At 41.5% G+C, this 14,303-nt stretch overlaps 1 protein-coding gene across 1 annotated transcript in view; it reads left to right on the top strand.

Annotated features, from left to right (window-relative positions):
• nectin4a (nectin cell adhesion molecule 4a) overlaps positions 1–1,640 on the top strand; it is a 34,784-nt gene extending 33,144 nt beyond the window's left edge. The window contains exons 10-11 of the mRNA XM_076289567.1: positions 1–50; positions 1,224–1,640. The exon at positions 1–50 is cut by the window's left edge and continues 133 nt beyond it. Coding sequence (XP_076145682.1) covers positions 1–50; positions 1,224–1,640 — 467 coding nt within the window. The remainder of the gene's footprint in view (positions 51–1,223) is intronic.
• The last annotated feature ends 12,663 nt before the right edge of the window (positions 1,641–14,303 follow it).

The raw sequence follows: 14,303 nt of genomic DNA, 5'->3' as shown, positions 1-14,303 counted from the left end.
AGAGCCAGCACCGCGTCGAGTCCTACGTGAGGAACAGCAGCGCCTCTCTGGTGAGAACTTAGAACGTAGAACCAGAATCATAGATTAACATCAGAGCTCAGCGCCTCTCTGGTGAGAACTTAGAACCAGAAGCAGATTCAAAATTGGATGGATTAGAATCAAGAGTTCATAAATTAAAATAATAAATTCAATTAATTTCAATTCAACTTTATTTATATATTGCCATTAAGAATTAAAAATGTTTCAAGGAGCCTAGAAAGAACCGTTGGCTCAATCTTCATTTATATATCTCGATATATGATACATAGATTATGTAAGGGATTTATGTAAGGGATAATGGATGATACACCGTTCACAGAAATTAAATCACGTTCGAGGTTGTAAAACGGTCCCGACGCACAGTTGAGGGGCGTTTAAACCTCGTAATGACTTTACAGGTTATGTTAAAACCATAGACCAGGAGTCCATCCATACCTGCAAATGTTTTAACCCAGCAACGCTGGATGCTGCATGACGCAACATTGACCGTCCCGCTGGATGCTGCGTAGCGCAGCATGCTTTTTATTTCATGTTTCTAGGTGCTACAGAGGCTTAGATATTACATTTTGGTAGACGTTGACAATTTTTAGTATGTTTTCAGAAAACCCTCAGGAAATAAGGTTATTTAGTCTAGAATGCCATAGGATTCTATAGGCGTTTTTAGCAGGCATTTTAGGAGTAAATGGGTTAATTAATGACTTTACAGGTTATGTTAAAACCATAGACCAGGAGTCCATCCATACCTGCAAATGTTTTAATTAATGCCTCTTTTATTTCATCTGGAATGCACTTGAGTTGTCTTTGCCTCTTTTGTGTTTGTTTGTTTTGTGATTGTTTTTTGTTTTATATGTAACTATTATATGTAACTATTTGTTCTGCTATCTTGGCCAGGTCTCTCTTAAAAAAGAAATTGTATATCTTAATGAGACTAACCTGGTTAAATAAAGGTTATAATAATAATAAATAAATGTTATAATAATAATAATAATAATAATAATAATTTATAATAATAATAATAATAATAAATAAAAAAAGATTATAGTAATAATATCACACATAACCGTCAGCAGGCCATTGCCATGCCTCACATGACCCCTCGGTGACTGCAGTCTGTGTGTGTAACTGGACTGTGTGTGTAACTGGAGTAACACACTGTTTCTGTTCTGTCTGTATCTGCTCCCCAGTTCCACCCTCCGCTGCACCCCTCTCCTGTCTTAATGGACCAGACCGCTGAGATTGTGAAGCCCCTGAACGGCAGCGCCATCCCCCCATCAGAGGGGAGGCCACGCTCGGCCGCCAGCGTCCGCAACAGCAAGAAACACGTGCCCTCTCCAATCTCCATGTACCCGCCGTTGACCGATGAGGACGAGGACGAGGACGAGGACGAGGAAGTGAGGCGGCTGGGGCTCCAGGAGAACGGTCCGGCCGAGACCAACGGACTGGATCACCACGGCAGCGAGACCAACAGCTCGCTGATGTCGGAGACGCGGTCCAGTCCGTTCGAGCAGACCAACGGGTTGCTGCGTGTCACAAGCCGACCCAACGGGGGGTCGCATCTGCCGCCTCCCATGCCCCTCCTCCAGAGGGCGCAAATCGTCTAGAGCTGAAACCACTCGCCGCAGGTTTGGGGTGTTCTGTCGCTTCACTTGACTTGTGGGGTGCCATTAGCGAGGAGGAAGGATTGCTTTAGGGCTGCAGCATGTTTTTATTGTATCAAGCCTCTCACCTCTCCCCTTTACCAGTTCTAGGATTGGGAAAGCATCTTCGACCTAAACACATTAACTTATTTTGTTGATCAGTTTTTTTATTATTTGTTTTTCTAGTTTATTCACTTTTGAGTGAATGGACAAAAAGGACCGTTCTTAGCCTCCTTCTAAACATCCCGGCCTGCAGGTTTGTTGGGTTCCCCCTGTTCTGATGGTGACGTCCAGCAGGGGGCATTACACACTGGAAGACTGGACTGCAGTAATGTGGGCGGGAACTCCAGGACACAAGGACCACACACACACACACACACACACACATACACACAATGAGCAGAGGGACGTCACACCCTATGGAAAACAAATGCAACACCCAATCCACTAGGAAATCATCTCCAGAAGCTGGGTGGTCAGACAGGAGATACTGTTTACATGAGAAAAAAGACAGTATGAATGTATGAATAAATGAATAAATGAATGACTGGATGGATGGATGAATGGCAGAAAACAAAAAGAAGCTTAAAAAAGGAGTCAGTGTGGCTGAGGCACTCAGGGATGCGTACTGTGCTTTGGGTCACCACCCCACAGAGCCAGCATAGTGGGCATCCACCTTAGAGGTGGCGTTGCCGTGACAACCTCCTCCAGCCGGCGGCTAAGACTCCCACTACATGGTCCCCTTGGAGAATTCATCAGGAGTTACAGGATTGACATTTTAGAACGCCCACATTCCACACACGCACACACACACACACACACACACAAAGACATCTCAAGTCTTTACACACTTTGACTCATCTGTGACATTTTCCCTCTGTTTTGGACTCTGGAAGTGGCAGACTTTGACCCCCACGGGTGTCTGACCAGACGTTCCGCTGGCTTCACACACAGATACGGATTTGCAGGTGTTCTATCCAAAGGAAGACGAGGCTTTAAACGCTTTTCAATGTGGCTTCACACACAGATACGGATTTGCAGGTGTTCTATCCAAAGGAAGACGAGGCTTTAAACGCTTTTCAATGAGCAAGTGCTCATACTGCTGTGCCATTTTATACCGTAAGAGAATCTAGGACTCACCACTGGAAAAACACAAGAGGGACACAAGTCCCCTATCTGGTTTATAACTGGACATCTGGACACGTGCGTGAGGACGATTCCCAGCCATTGTAGCCTATAGAAAAGACATTTATACTTTCTTATGTGACACTAATGTATATGAGAGAGTTTTGTGTGTGTGTGATGTAAACATATTTAGGTATAAGTCTGGGTGTGTCTGTCTAACGTGACGAATGTGAACTGCCAACATATTTTTCTACTTTGCTACTGAGTATTATGTTACAATTGCCTTTGTACCCATTTGAATGTGGGTTTATTCATGTTATATCAGTCAAATGAGGGTTACATATGATTTTTTTTGTTTATGATTAATATGTATACACCGTGTGCACAATTATTAGGCAAGTGAGTATTTTTACCTTATCATCATTTTTATGCATATTTCCAACTCCAACCTATATAAACCTGACTGCTAATTGGATTTATGCATCATCAGTTGATGTGTATTTGTGTAATGAGGGAGGGTGTGGCCTAAAGTGATCAACACCCTACAATCAAGGTGTGCATAATTATTAGGCAGCTTTTTTACCTCAGACAAAATGGGCCAAAAAAGAGATTTAACAGACTCTGAAAAGCAAAAAAATGTAAAATGCCTTTCACAGGGATGCAGCACTCTTGAAGAAGCAAAGATATTGAGGCGTGATCACTGAATAATCAAACGTTTTGTTGCAAATAGTCAAAAGGGTTGCAAGAAACGTGTGGAGAAAAAAAGGCGCAGAATAACTGCTAGAGACGTAAGAATAATTAAACATAAAGTTACCAGGAACCCATTGACCTCCAGTGCGGCCTTATTCCAGAAATGCAACCTACCTGGAGTGTCCAGAAGTACAAGGTGTTCAGTGCTCAGAGACATGGTCCAGGTAAGGAAGGCTGAAACACGACCACCACTTAAGACTCATAAGTTTAACGTCAAGACTGGGCCAAGAAATATCTGAAGACAGATTTTTCAACGGTTTTATAGACAGATGAGATAAGAGTGATTCTTGACGGACCAGACGGATGGGCCCGTGGCTGGATCACTAATGGGCACAGAGCTCCACTTAGTCAGACGCCAGCAAGGTGGAGGTGGGGTACTGGTATGGGCTGCTATTATTAAGGATGAGCTAGTTGGACCTTTTAGGGTTGAAAATTGACTTAAAATCAACTCTCAAAACTACTGCCAGTTTTCAGAAGATACTTTCTTCAAGCAGTGGTACAGAAAAAACTACATCCTTCAAGAAGGCCATGTTTTTTATGCAGGACAATGCTCCATCACATGCATCCAAGTACTCCATTGAGTGGCTAGCCAGCAAAGACTTTAAAGATGTCAGAATAATGACATGGTCCCCTTCTTCACCTGACCTAAACCCATTGAGAACTTGTGGACCCTTCTTAAATGTGAGATTTACAGTGAGGGAAGACAGTACACCCCTTTGAACAGCATTTGGGAGGCTGTGGTTGCTGCTGGACATAATGTTCATCATCAACAGATCAAAAAATTAACAGACTCCATGGATGGAAGGCTCATGACAGTTATTGAAAAGAAGGGTTGCTATATTGGTCGCTGAATATTTCATGAAATGTCAGAAGTGTTTATTTGTACATTTTGAGTTGTTTATTTTGTTTATTCTTACTCTTAGAAATGAAAATAAACAAGTGGGGTGGGAAAATGTTAGTTTCTTATTTAGTTGCATAATAATTCTGCACACCAATAGTTGCCTAATAATTCTGCACACATAGATTTTCTCCTGAGAAAGCCAAAACTCACTTTCCCTTTGTTAAATATTCAGGTTTGAGGTTTAATAACATTTTTGATTGACTGACATCATTGTATTTGTTCAACTATACAATTAATCTTCAGAAATACAACTTGCCTAATAATTTTGCACACAGTGTACTTGTGCTGTGTCTGTTTCCTGTTCTGCTGTATGTGCACATCCTGTACGTCCAGTGCAGGTGGACTGTGATGGACTTTTATATCACACACAGCTGTCTAACATGCACACAGTGCACACACACACACACACACGCATATCTAACATGTACACAGTCGGCACAACACACACACACACACACGCACGCATATCTAACATGTACACAGTCGGCATAACACACACACACACACGCACGCACACACACATGAGGGCACCCGTGGCCCACTGGTTAGCACTCTGGAGGGTTGCCGGTTCAAGCCCCGACCAGTAGGCACGGCTGAAATGCCCTTGAGCAAGGCACTAAACCCCTCACTGCTCCCCGAGCGCCGCCATTGAAGCAGGCAGCTCACTGCGCCGGGATTAGTGTGTGCTTCACCTCACTGTGTGTTCACTGTGTGCTGTTTGTGTTTCACTGATTCACCGATTGGGTTAAATGCAGAGACCAAATTTCCCTCACGGGATCAAAAAAGTATATATACTTACTTGTACTTACTTATATCTAACATGTACACAGTCGGCACAACACACACACACACACACACGCACGCATATCTAACATGTACACAGTCGCCATAACACACACACACGCACGCATATCTAACATGTACACAGTCGGCATAACACACACACACGCACGCATATCTAACATGTACACAGTCGGCACAACACACACACACGCACGCATATCTAACATGTACAGTCGGCACAACACACACACACACACACACGCATATCTAACATGTACACAGTCGGCACAACACACACACACACACACACACACGTCCGTATCTAACATGTACTCAGTCGGCACAACACACACACACACGCACGCGCGTATCTAACATGTACACAGTCGCCACAGCTGCCCCTCATAAGATGGCAGCGTGTCCGATGTGTGTGGGAGAGAAGCATGTGGACTTTGTGAAACAGATGTAACTGATGCGGGAAGGTGCTTGGGAAACGTGGTTGAATGTATTAAAAATGTCTAAGATGAGCCTAAGAGGTCCTCTGTTGCTAAACCTGTCTGATGTTTGTGCAATACACACACTTGTGTGACCTGAGATCAGATGTTTGTGCAATACACACACTTGTGTGACCTGAGATCAGATGTGTGTGTGACCTGAGGTCACTTGTGTGACCTGAGATCAGATGTGTGTGTGACCTGAGGTCACTTGTGTGACCCTGAGATCAGGTGTGTGTGTGTGTTACTTGAGAGTGAAAAGTACACACATACACACACAAACATAAGGCTCTGTGTTCATCCCTTTAGCGATCAATAAACTTGGGACACTCTTACACCCGACCGCTCCAAACTCAGAAAGTGGAAAATGGAAAGTAATGCTCGGCCGCTTCTCAGAGTGTAACCGACCACCTGATTCATGCCACTTACATTTCTGGGAATGATGGTACAGTGGACTAGTCACTGATGGCTGACCAAACGTGATGGTGTACAAACACACATGCACTAAGGAGTCGCTAGGAGTTGCACAACATGTACTAAGGAGTTGCTAGGATCACTGCTTCAATAAGTCAATGTCAGTCACAACCTTTTTGCCATTTTTTTGTACAGCTAAATATAGACCCCCCCCCCCCCCCCCCCCCCACACACACACACACACGCACACTGGGCCCAGCTACTGAAAATACACCAGTAGTATGTGTCTGCATTATAATCAGCTTTATTTATATGTTTTAATGGGTGCCTCAGTCAACTGAGTGGTCAGAGCCGGGAAAGATATGAAATATGTAGAGGCTGGGGGGATTCTAGCCCTGACGGGAGTGAACATTCTAAAGAATATCTGGGTTCATTGAGGGCCTGTTTACACGTATATAGATATTTGAATAAACGCATACTTTTGTATGCGTTTGGCCCTTTCGTTTACACGTAAACAGAGATTTATCTCCCTCAAACGCATACTTTTACAAACGCACTCTAAAGTGAAGATTTCTTAAAACGATGACGCGTTCAATTGTGTCGTGGGTCAATTCGATTTAATATGTGCAGCAAATATTCTAGAGCGGAGCTTTTGACGTGCAGTGCAGTGCCTGGCCTGAACATTTACATTTCACACAAACTGTAGCCTACACACCACACGTGATATGCGATTATTTTTAATATTTCGCATACTATTTCATGCTCACCTCACACAGGTTCACACAGCAACTGTCTGTTGACTTCTGAGTTGTTATATTGTTAATTATAGAGTTGTTTAGTTGTTTACTTCATGTAGAAGTATGTTAGTAAGTAAGTAAGTATCGTCTTGTGACGCTAACATAGCCTAGGCTAGGCCTATGGATTATAACATGTTGGATTAAATCATCTTCATTTCCAAACCTAGAGGATGTACATGTATGTAGAAGATAAGGTAGGCTATGTTTGTTATTCTGGCCCGCTGTGGCATGATTAATTACCGTATCTGAGAAGTTATGCTATGGTGAGTTTTAAATGGGTTTGCTATTCTGGTTAGTTTTGGCATGACGTGCGAGTTTTAGCGTTATTAGCACATTGAAACGTGTTGTGATGTTGGCTCTGCATGCTGCCAACACTGTCATTTAAACAGCCCCATTCCCCCGACCTTCTCAGTTAAAAGGCCCTATGTGTGCGTGCAGACTAGCTGGATCATTGTCCATGAACACTAGCCTAGCAACTCATGGATACTCAATATCCTACCACACTTACATCACGGCAGTGTTATTACATGTCTTTATTAAAATGCAGATATATTCTCATGAATTAGCCTAGGCCTATTATTGGATGTAATTAAGATCGCAGGATGTGTGGGCGTACGGTATACACGCACGGCATTCTAAATCGCCTGTTTACGTTGTGGATAGCTAAATAAATGTAGCCTAATGTTTTTAACCAGTCATGGGTGTCTTTTGGGTGTAAAACCAATGAGAGTGGCATTCGTCATTCCAGCAAGCAGTGCAACATAACAGCTCATCAGTGTTTTCATTACTGATTTGGTGTGGCGTTGATATAAAGCAGGCGCCAACCTATTTTCATCCAAGAGCTGCTTTGACAAAATGAACATGGGCGAGAGCTAATGTTTATAGGCTATTAGTAGGCTAGCATGTAATCCGTGCCCTCTTGAACTTTCCTCACTTTATACTGTACTAAGAGAAAGTAGCCTAGTTAGTGGGTTTGATCCAGCAAGCCCACAGCATGGCTGAAAGCCATGCTGTGGGCTTGCGGAGCAAGCCCACTATTGTTCTTCTTAAGTTTACTTTATTTATTAGTGGGTTTGATCCAGCAAGACCACAGCATGGCTTTGCCATGCTGTGGGCTTGCGGAGCAAGCCCACTATTGTTCTTCTTAAGTTTTCTTATTATTATTTATTATTCCTGTTCACCCACTTTTTGGCCGAACTACTGCTCCTAGACCGTTTGAGCTATCGACGCGGTTCGAACTCCAAAAATTCAGGCCCGAACCGGTGTAACTTGCTTGTTGATTTCGTGTCGCTGGCCCTTGTCGTTTTCGCGGTATTCCCGTTTTTCTGCGTTTTTTGGGCCCATTGAAATGCATGGCGGAATGTTCAGAATTCAAATTTCGATTGTGACATCACAGCTCTAATTGCTTAAGCTTGCACCTGGAAGAGTTCTAAGCCACCTGGCAGAGCTATAATGGGCTGGGCTGGGCTGTCTGTGTATATGAAGGTGTGTGCATGTAACTTTTGACCCGTATGTCCGATTTTCATGAATGAGGTACCGTTGGAATCCTTAAATGAAGCCCAGTTCAATGCCTTGCCAGCACTAAGTGTAAAGGTAATGTAAAAAAAGATGAGACAGCGCGAAGCGCTGTCTCATCTTTTTTTTAAAGCCAAACCATGTTGATACAGGTCATTAAAAAAAAAAATATATATATATTTTCCAAATCCATTCAGCCCAGTTCAATGCCTTGCCAGCACTAAGTGTAAAGGTCATGTAAAAAAAGAGGAGACAGCGCGAAGCGCTGTCTCCTCTTTTTTTTAAAGCCAAACCATGTTCATATAGGTCATAAAAAAAATAAATAAAGTATTTCACCAATCCATTCAGCCCAGTCCAATACCCAGCTAGCTCCATTTGAACTTCGTCATGTGTACAGTTGTATATATTATTACATTGAGAAACACACTTTCATACAGATATCATGCATATCCACGCAGCATTACTAATCAAGTTACTCATCGTTGCCCAGCAAGAAGTCCTCAATCAATTCAATTGTCTTGCCACGATCTGTGGAGCTTACAGACAACGTTATGTTACTAAAGGTTCTGTATGCTATTTAAAGCCGACCTAACGCTGAGTCCCTTCTAGACGGTGTGTTGCAATGCATTCTGGGTGCTGTGCTGTGATTCGACGGCTCGTCACCTGACCCACCAAACAACAACTCTCTGGGATGTGGCAAATATCGCGTAAAAACCTTGTTGCCGGAACAACAGGGAAAAGGCAACAGGATAGCAGCACGAAAGATACACAGGATACACACGGAATTTTGATGGACGTCCTTATCAGTCTATGGTCTAACTTATAAACGTGTCGGGTCAACGTCAACGATAAGTAAGTTAGGCTAACGTAAACGTTAGCTATTTGCTGTTGTCATATGCTAGTGCTATATGCTTTAGGCTACGTGATGGCCATTTATCACACTGATTTTAGGTACTACTTTTACGAGGTCTGTAGTTCTGTCAAAATGTATCTTATCGTTGAACAGACTACAGTTTTATCTTCCTTAGACTTCGTAGATGTAGTTACTACAATTTGGAAGCGAATTTCGAAGTGTAAATATGGTTTTAGTGTGTAAACAGACCAACCGCGATTTTGCAATGAAGTGAATATGGAGCCTTTTATGTAGGACTACTAGGCTACTTTCACGAAGTCTGTAGTTCTGTCAAAATTGATCTTATCTATGAACAGACTACATGATTATCTTCCTTAGACTTCGTAGATGTAGTTACTACAATTTGGAAGCGAATTTCGAAGTGTAAATATGGTTTTAGTGTGTAAACAGACCAACCGCGATTTTGCAATGAAGTTAATGGAGCCTTTTATGTAGGGCTACTAGGCTACTTTCACGAAGTCTGTAGTTCTGTCAAAATGTATCTTAACCATGTAGTATGTTCATAGATATCTTCCTTAGACTTCGTAGATGTAGTTACTACAATTTGGAAGCGAATTTCGAAGTGTAAATATGGTTTTAGTGTGTAAACAGACCAACCGCGATTTTGCAATGAAGTTAATTGAGCCTTTTATGTAGGGCTACTAGGCTACTTTCACGAAGTCTGTAGTTCTGTCAAAATGTATCTTAACCATGTAGTATGTTCATAGATATCTTCCTTAGACTTCGTAGATGTAGTTACTACAATTTGGAAGCGAATTTCGAAGTGCAAATATGGTTTAAATGTGTAAACAAGACGCCTGATGTTTAATGTTAATGAATGGGCACAGTATTATTGTGTACAGTAATGGGCTATCAGTAGTATGTAAACAGTTCATGTGTTATGTGATTTACATAAACTAGTAAACAACTGAAATGTTAAAAGCTGGTATTGTGTTTCCTGAATTCTTACATTCAGGCATTCAAATGAAATGTAATTAAATAGCATATCAATCATGCAACAATGCAAAAACAATGAAACTAGTGTAGGCCTAATTATATTTTACATTAGTAAAGCAGTACTCTGATGTGCATGCTTTCACAAACTTTTGTGAACAATCTTAGCACTTTAAACATTGACTGTTTTGAAGTGCATGTATAGCAATATAGTATAAAAAAAATAATAATTGTGATGATATTACAATTTGATGGGGGGTGGGAGAAGGGGGTGGGTTCATGTAGGTGGGCCCTTTGACCCCATAGTATGCCTTGACTGGGCCTCAGGTCAAAGAAGTTTGAGAAAGGCTGATGTAGACGACAAAGCAGCAAGGAGGCGTCGTGTGATCATTTAAACAAGTTTTATGACAAGGTCGATGAGGGTGGGAAAAATCGTACATTTCTGTGCAAACTTTGCCCGCACTTCAGTCACATTGTCTTTTAAGAAAATGCAGTCCATTTTTCGGTTTCAGCAGCCAACAACCTCAGAACTGACCCTTCAGGCCTCTCAGCAGGCGCTGGCCTTTAACCGCAGCCAGAAGAGAGTCAGCAGAAATTTGATTGCCTTTAAAAAATCTGACTTCTTAAAAAATCTTAAACTGGCTGCATTACTTGATTATTTCTGAGATTCTGATACGTTTTTAACCATGACCTATACACAGTTCTGGTTTGAAAATGTATCTCTTAAAATAATCACTTTATGCAGTCAGCTTAAGATGGCTTACTAGCAACTAACTAATTACCCTAGCAACAACCTAGAAACCACCCCTGTAATGTCAACCTAGCGACCACCATAGCAACCAGCATAGCAACCATGTTATTTATGCGTTTTAGCTTATTGGATGTTGCGTTAATGCAGACAACTTTTGATCCGTGTGCCCGATTTTCATAAATGAGGTACCGTTGGAATCCTTGGATGAGGCCGAGTTCCGTGCCACTGATCAAACCCACTCTTGCAGTTCCTCGGAACCGCAATTCTAGTTTATTTATTATTCCTTTTCACCCACTTTTTGGCCGAACTACTGCTCCTAGACCGTTTGAGCTATCGACGCGGTTCGAACTCCAAAAATTCAGGCCCGAACCGGTGTAACTTGCTTGTTAATTTCGTGTCGCTGGCCCTTGTCGTTTTCGCGGTATTCCCGTTTTTCGGCGTTTTTGGGCCCCATTGAAATGAATGACGGAATGCTGGGGCTTTATGACATCACAGCACCTCATTACTTGCACCTGGTAGAGCTCTGCTGCTAGAGTTGATTACTTGCACCTGGCAGAGTTCTAAGCCATCTGGCAATGTCTAATGGGCTGGGCTGGGCTGTCTGTGTATATGAAGGTGTGTGCATGTAACTTTTGACCAGTATGTCCGATTTTCATGAATGAGGTACCGTTGGAATCCTTGAATGAAGCCCAGTTCAAGGCCTTGCCAGCACTAAGTGTAAAGGTAATGTAAAAAAAGATGAGACAGCGCGAAGCGCTGTCTCATCTTTTTTTTAAAGCCAAACCATGTTGATACAGGTCATTAAAAAAAAAATATATATATTTTCCAAATCCATTCAGCCCAGTTCAATGCCTTGCCAGCACTAAGTGTAAAGGTCATGTAAAAAAAGAGGAGACAGCGCGAAGCGCTGTCTCCTCTTTTTTTTAAAGCCAAACCATGTTCATATAGGTCATTAAAAAAATAAATAAATAAAGTATTTCACCAATCCATTCAGACCAGTCCTATACCCAGCTAGCTCAATTTGAACTTAGTCATGTGTACAGTTGTATAGATTATTACATTGAGAAACACACTTTCATACAGATTTCATACATATCCACGCAGCATTACTAATCAAGTTACTCATCGTTGCCCAGCAAGAAGTCCTCAATCAATTCAATTGTCTTGCCACGATCTGTGGAGCTTACAGACAACGTTATATTACTATAGGTTCTGTATGCTATTTAAAGCCGACCTAACGCTGAGTCCCTTCTAGACGGTGTGTTGCAATGCATTCTGGGTGCTGTGCTGTGATTCGACGGCTCGTCACCTGACCCACCAAACAACAACTCTCTGGGATGTGGCAAATATCGCGTAAAAACCTTGTTGCCGGAACAACAGGGAAAAGGCAACAGGATAGCAGCACGAAAGATACACAGGATACACACGGAATTTTGATGGACGTCCTTATCAGTCTATGGTCTAACTTATAAACGTGTCGGGTCAACGTCAACGATAAGTAAGTTAGGCTAACGTAAACGTTAGCTATTTGCTGTTGTCATATGCTAGTGCTATATGCTTTAGGCTACGTGATGGCCATTTATCACACTAATTTTAGGTACTACTTTTACGAGGTCTGTAGTTCTGTCAAAATGTATCTTATCGTTGAACAGACTACAAGGTTATCTTCCTTAGACTTCGTAGATGTAGTTACTACAATTTGGAAGCGAATTTCGAAGTGTAAATATGGTTTTAGTGTGTAAACAGACCAACCGCGATTTTGCAATGAAGTTAATGGAGCCTTTTATGTAGGGCTTCTAGGCTACTTTCACGAAGTCTGTAGTTCTGTCAAAATGTATCTTATCTATGAACAGACTACATGATTATCTTCCTTAGACTTCGTAGATGTAGTTACTACAATTTGGAAGCGAATTTCGAAGTGTAAATATGGTTTTAGTGTGTAAACAGACCAACCGCGATTTTGCAATGAAGTTAATGGAGCCTTTTATGTAGGGCTACTAGGCTACTTTCACGAAGTCTGTAGTTCTGTCAAAATGTATCTTAACCATGTAGTATGTTTATAGATATCTTCCTTAGACTTCGTAGATGTAGTTACTACAATTTGGAAGCGAATTTCGAAGTGTAAATATGGTTTTAGTGTGTAAACAGACCAACCGCGATTTTGCAATGAAGTGAATATGGAGCCTTTTATGTAGGACTACTAGGCTACTTTCACGAAGTCTGTAGTTCTGTCAAAATTGATCTTATCTATGAACAGACTACATGGTTATCTTCTTTAGACTTTGTAGATGTAGTTATTACAGTTTGGAAGCGAAATTCGAAGTGCAAATATGGTTTAATTGTGTAAACAAGACGCCTGATGTTTAATATATGTTAATGAATGGGCACAGTATTATTGTGTACAGTAATGGGCTATCAGTAGTATGTAAACAGTTCATGTGTTATGTGATTTACATAAACTAACAACATAAATGTTAAAAGCTGGTATTGTGTTTCCTGAATTCTTACATTCAGGCATTCAAATGAAATGTAATTAAATAGCATATCAATCATGCAACAATGCAAAAACAATAAAACTAGTGTAGGCCTAATTATATTTTACATTAGTAAAGCAGTACTCTGATGTGCATGCTTTCACAAACTTTTGTGAACAATCTTAGCACTTTAAACATTGACTGTTTTGAAGTGCATGTAGGCAATATAGTATAAAAATAATAATTGTGATATCATTACAATTTGATAGGGGTTGGGAGGAGGGGGTGGGTTCATGTAGGTGGGCCCTATGACCCCAAAGTATGCCTTGACTGGGCCTCAGGTCAAAGAAGTTTGAGAAATGCTGATGTAGACGACAAAGCAGCAAGGAGGCGTCGTGTGATCATTTAAACAAGTTTTATGATGAGGTCGATGAGGGTGGGAAAAATCGTACATTTCTGTGCAAACTTTGCCCGCACTTCAGTCACATTGTCTTTTAAGAAAATGCAGTCCTTTTTTCGGTTCCAGCAGCCAACAACCTCAGAACTGACCCTTCAGGCCTCTCAGGAGGCGCTGGCCTTTAACCGCAGCCAGAAGAGAGTCAGCAGAAATTTGATTGCCTTTAAAAAATCTGACTTCTTAAAAAATCTTAAACTGGCTGCATTACGTGATTATTTCTGAGATTCTGATACGTTTTTAACCATGACCTATACACAGTTCTGGTTTGAAAATGTATCTCTTAAAATAATCACTTTATGCAGTCAGCTTAAGATGGCTTA

This window comes from Alosa pseudoharengus, unplaced genomic scaffold (assembly GCF_046254945.1).
Source record: "Alosa pseudoharengus isolate Yale_2024_CS ecotype anadromous, Long Island Sound unplaced genomic scaffold, YU_APseudo_1.1 YU_APseudo_1.1_scf_17, whole genome shotgun sequence".
NCBI classification, from domain to species: Eukaryota; Metazoa; Chordata; class Actinopteri; order Clupeiformes; family Clupeidae; genus Alosa; species Alosa pseudoharengus.
This window is presented reverse-complemented; position numbering and strand designations above follow the sequence as displayed.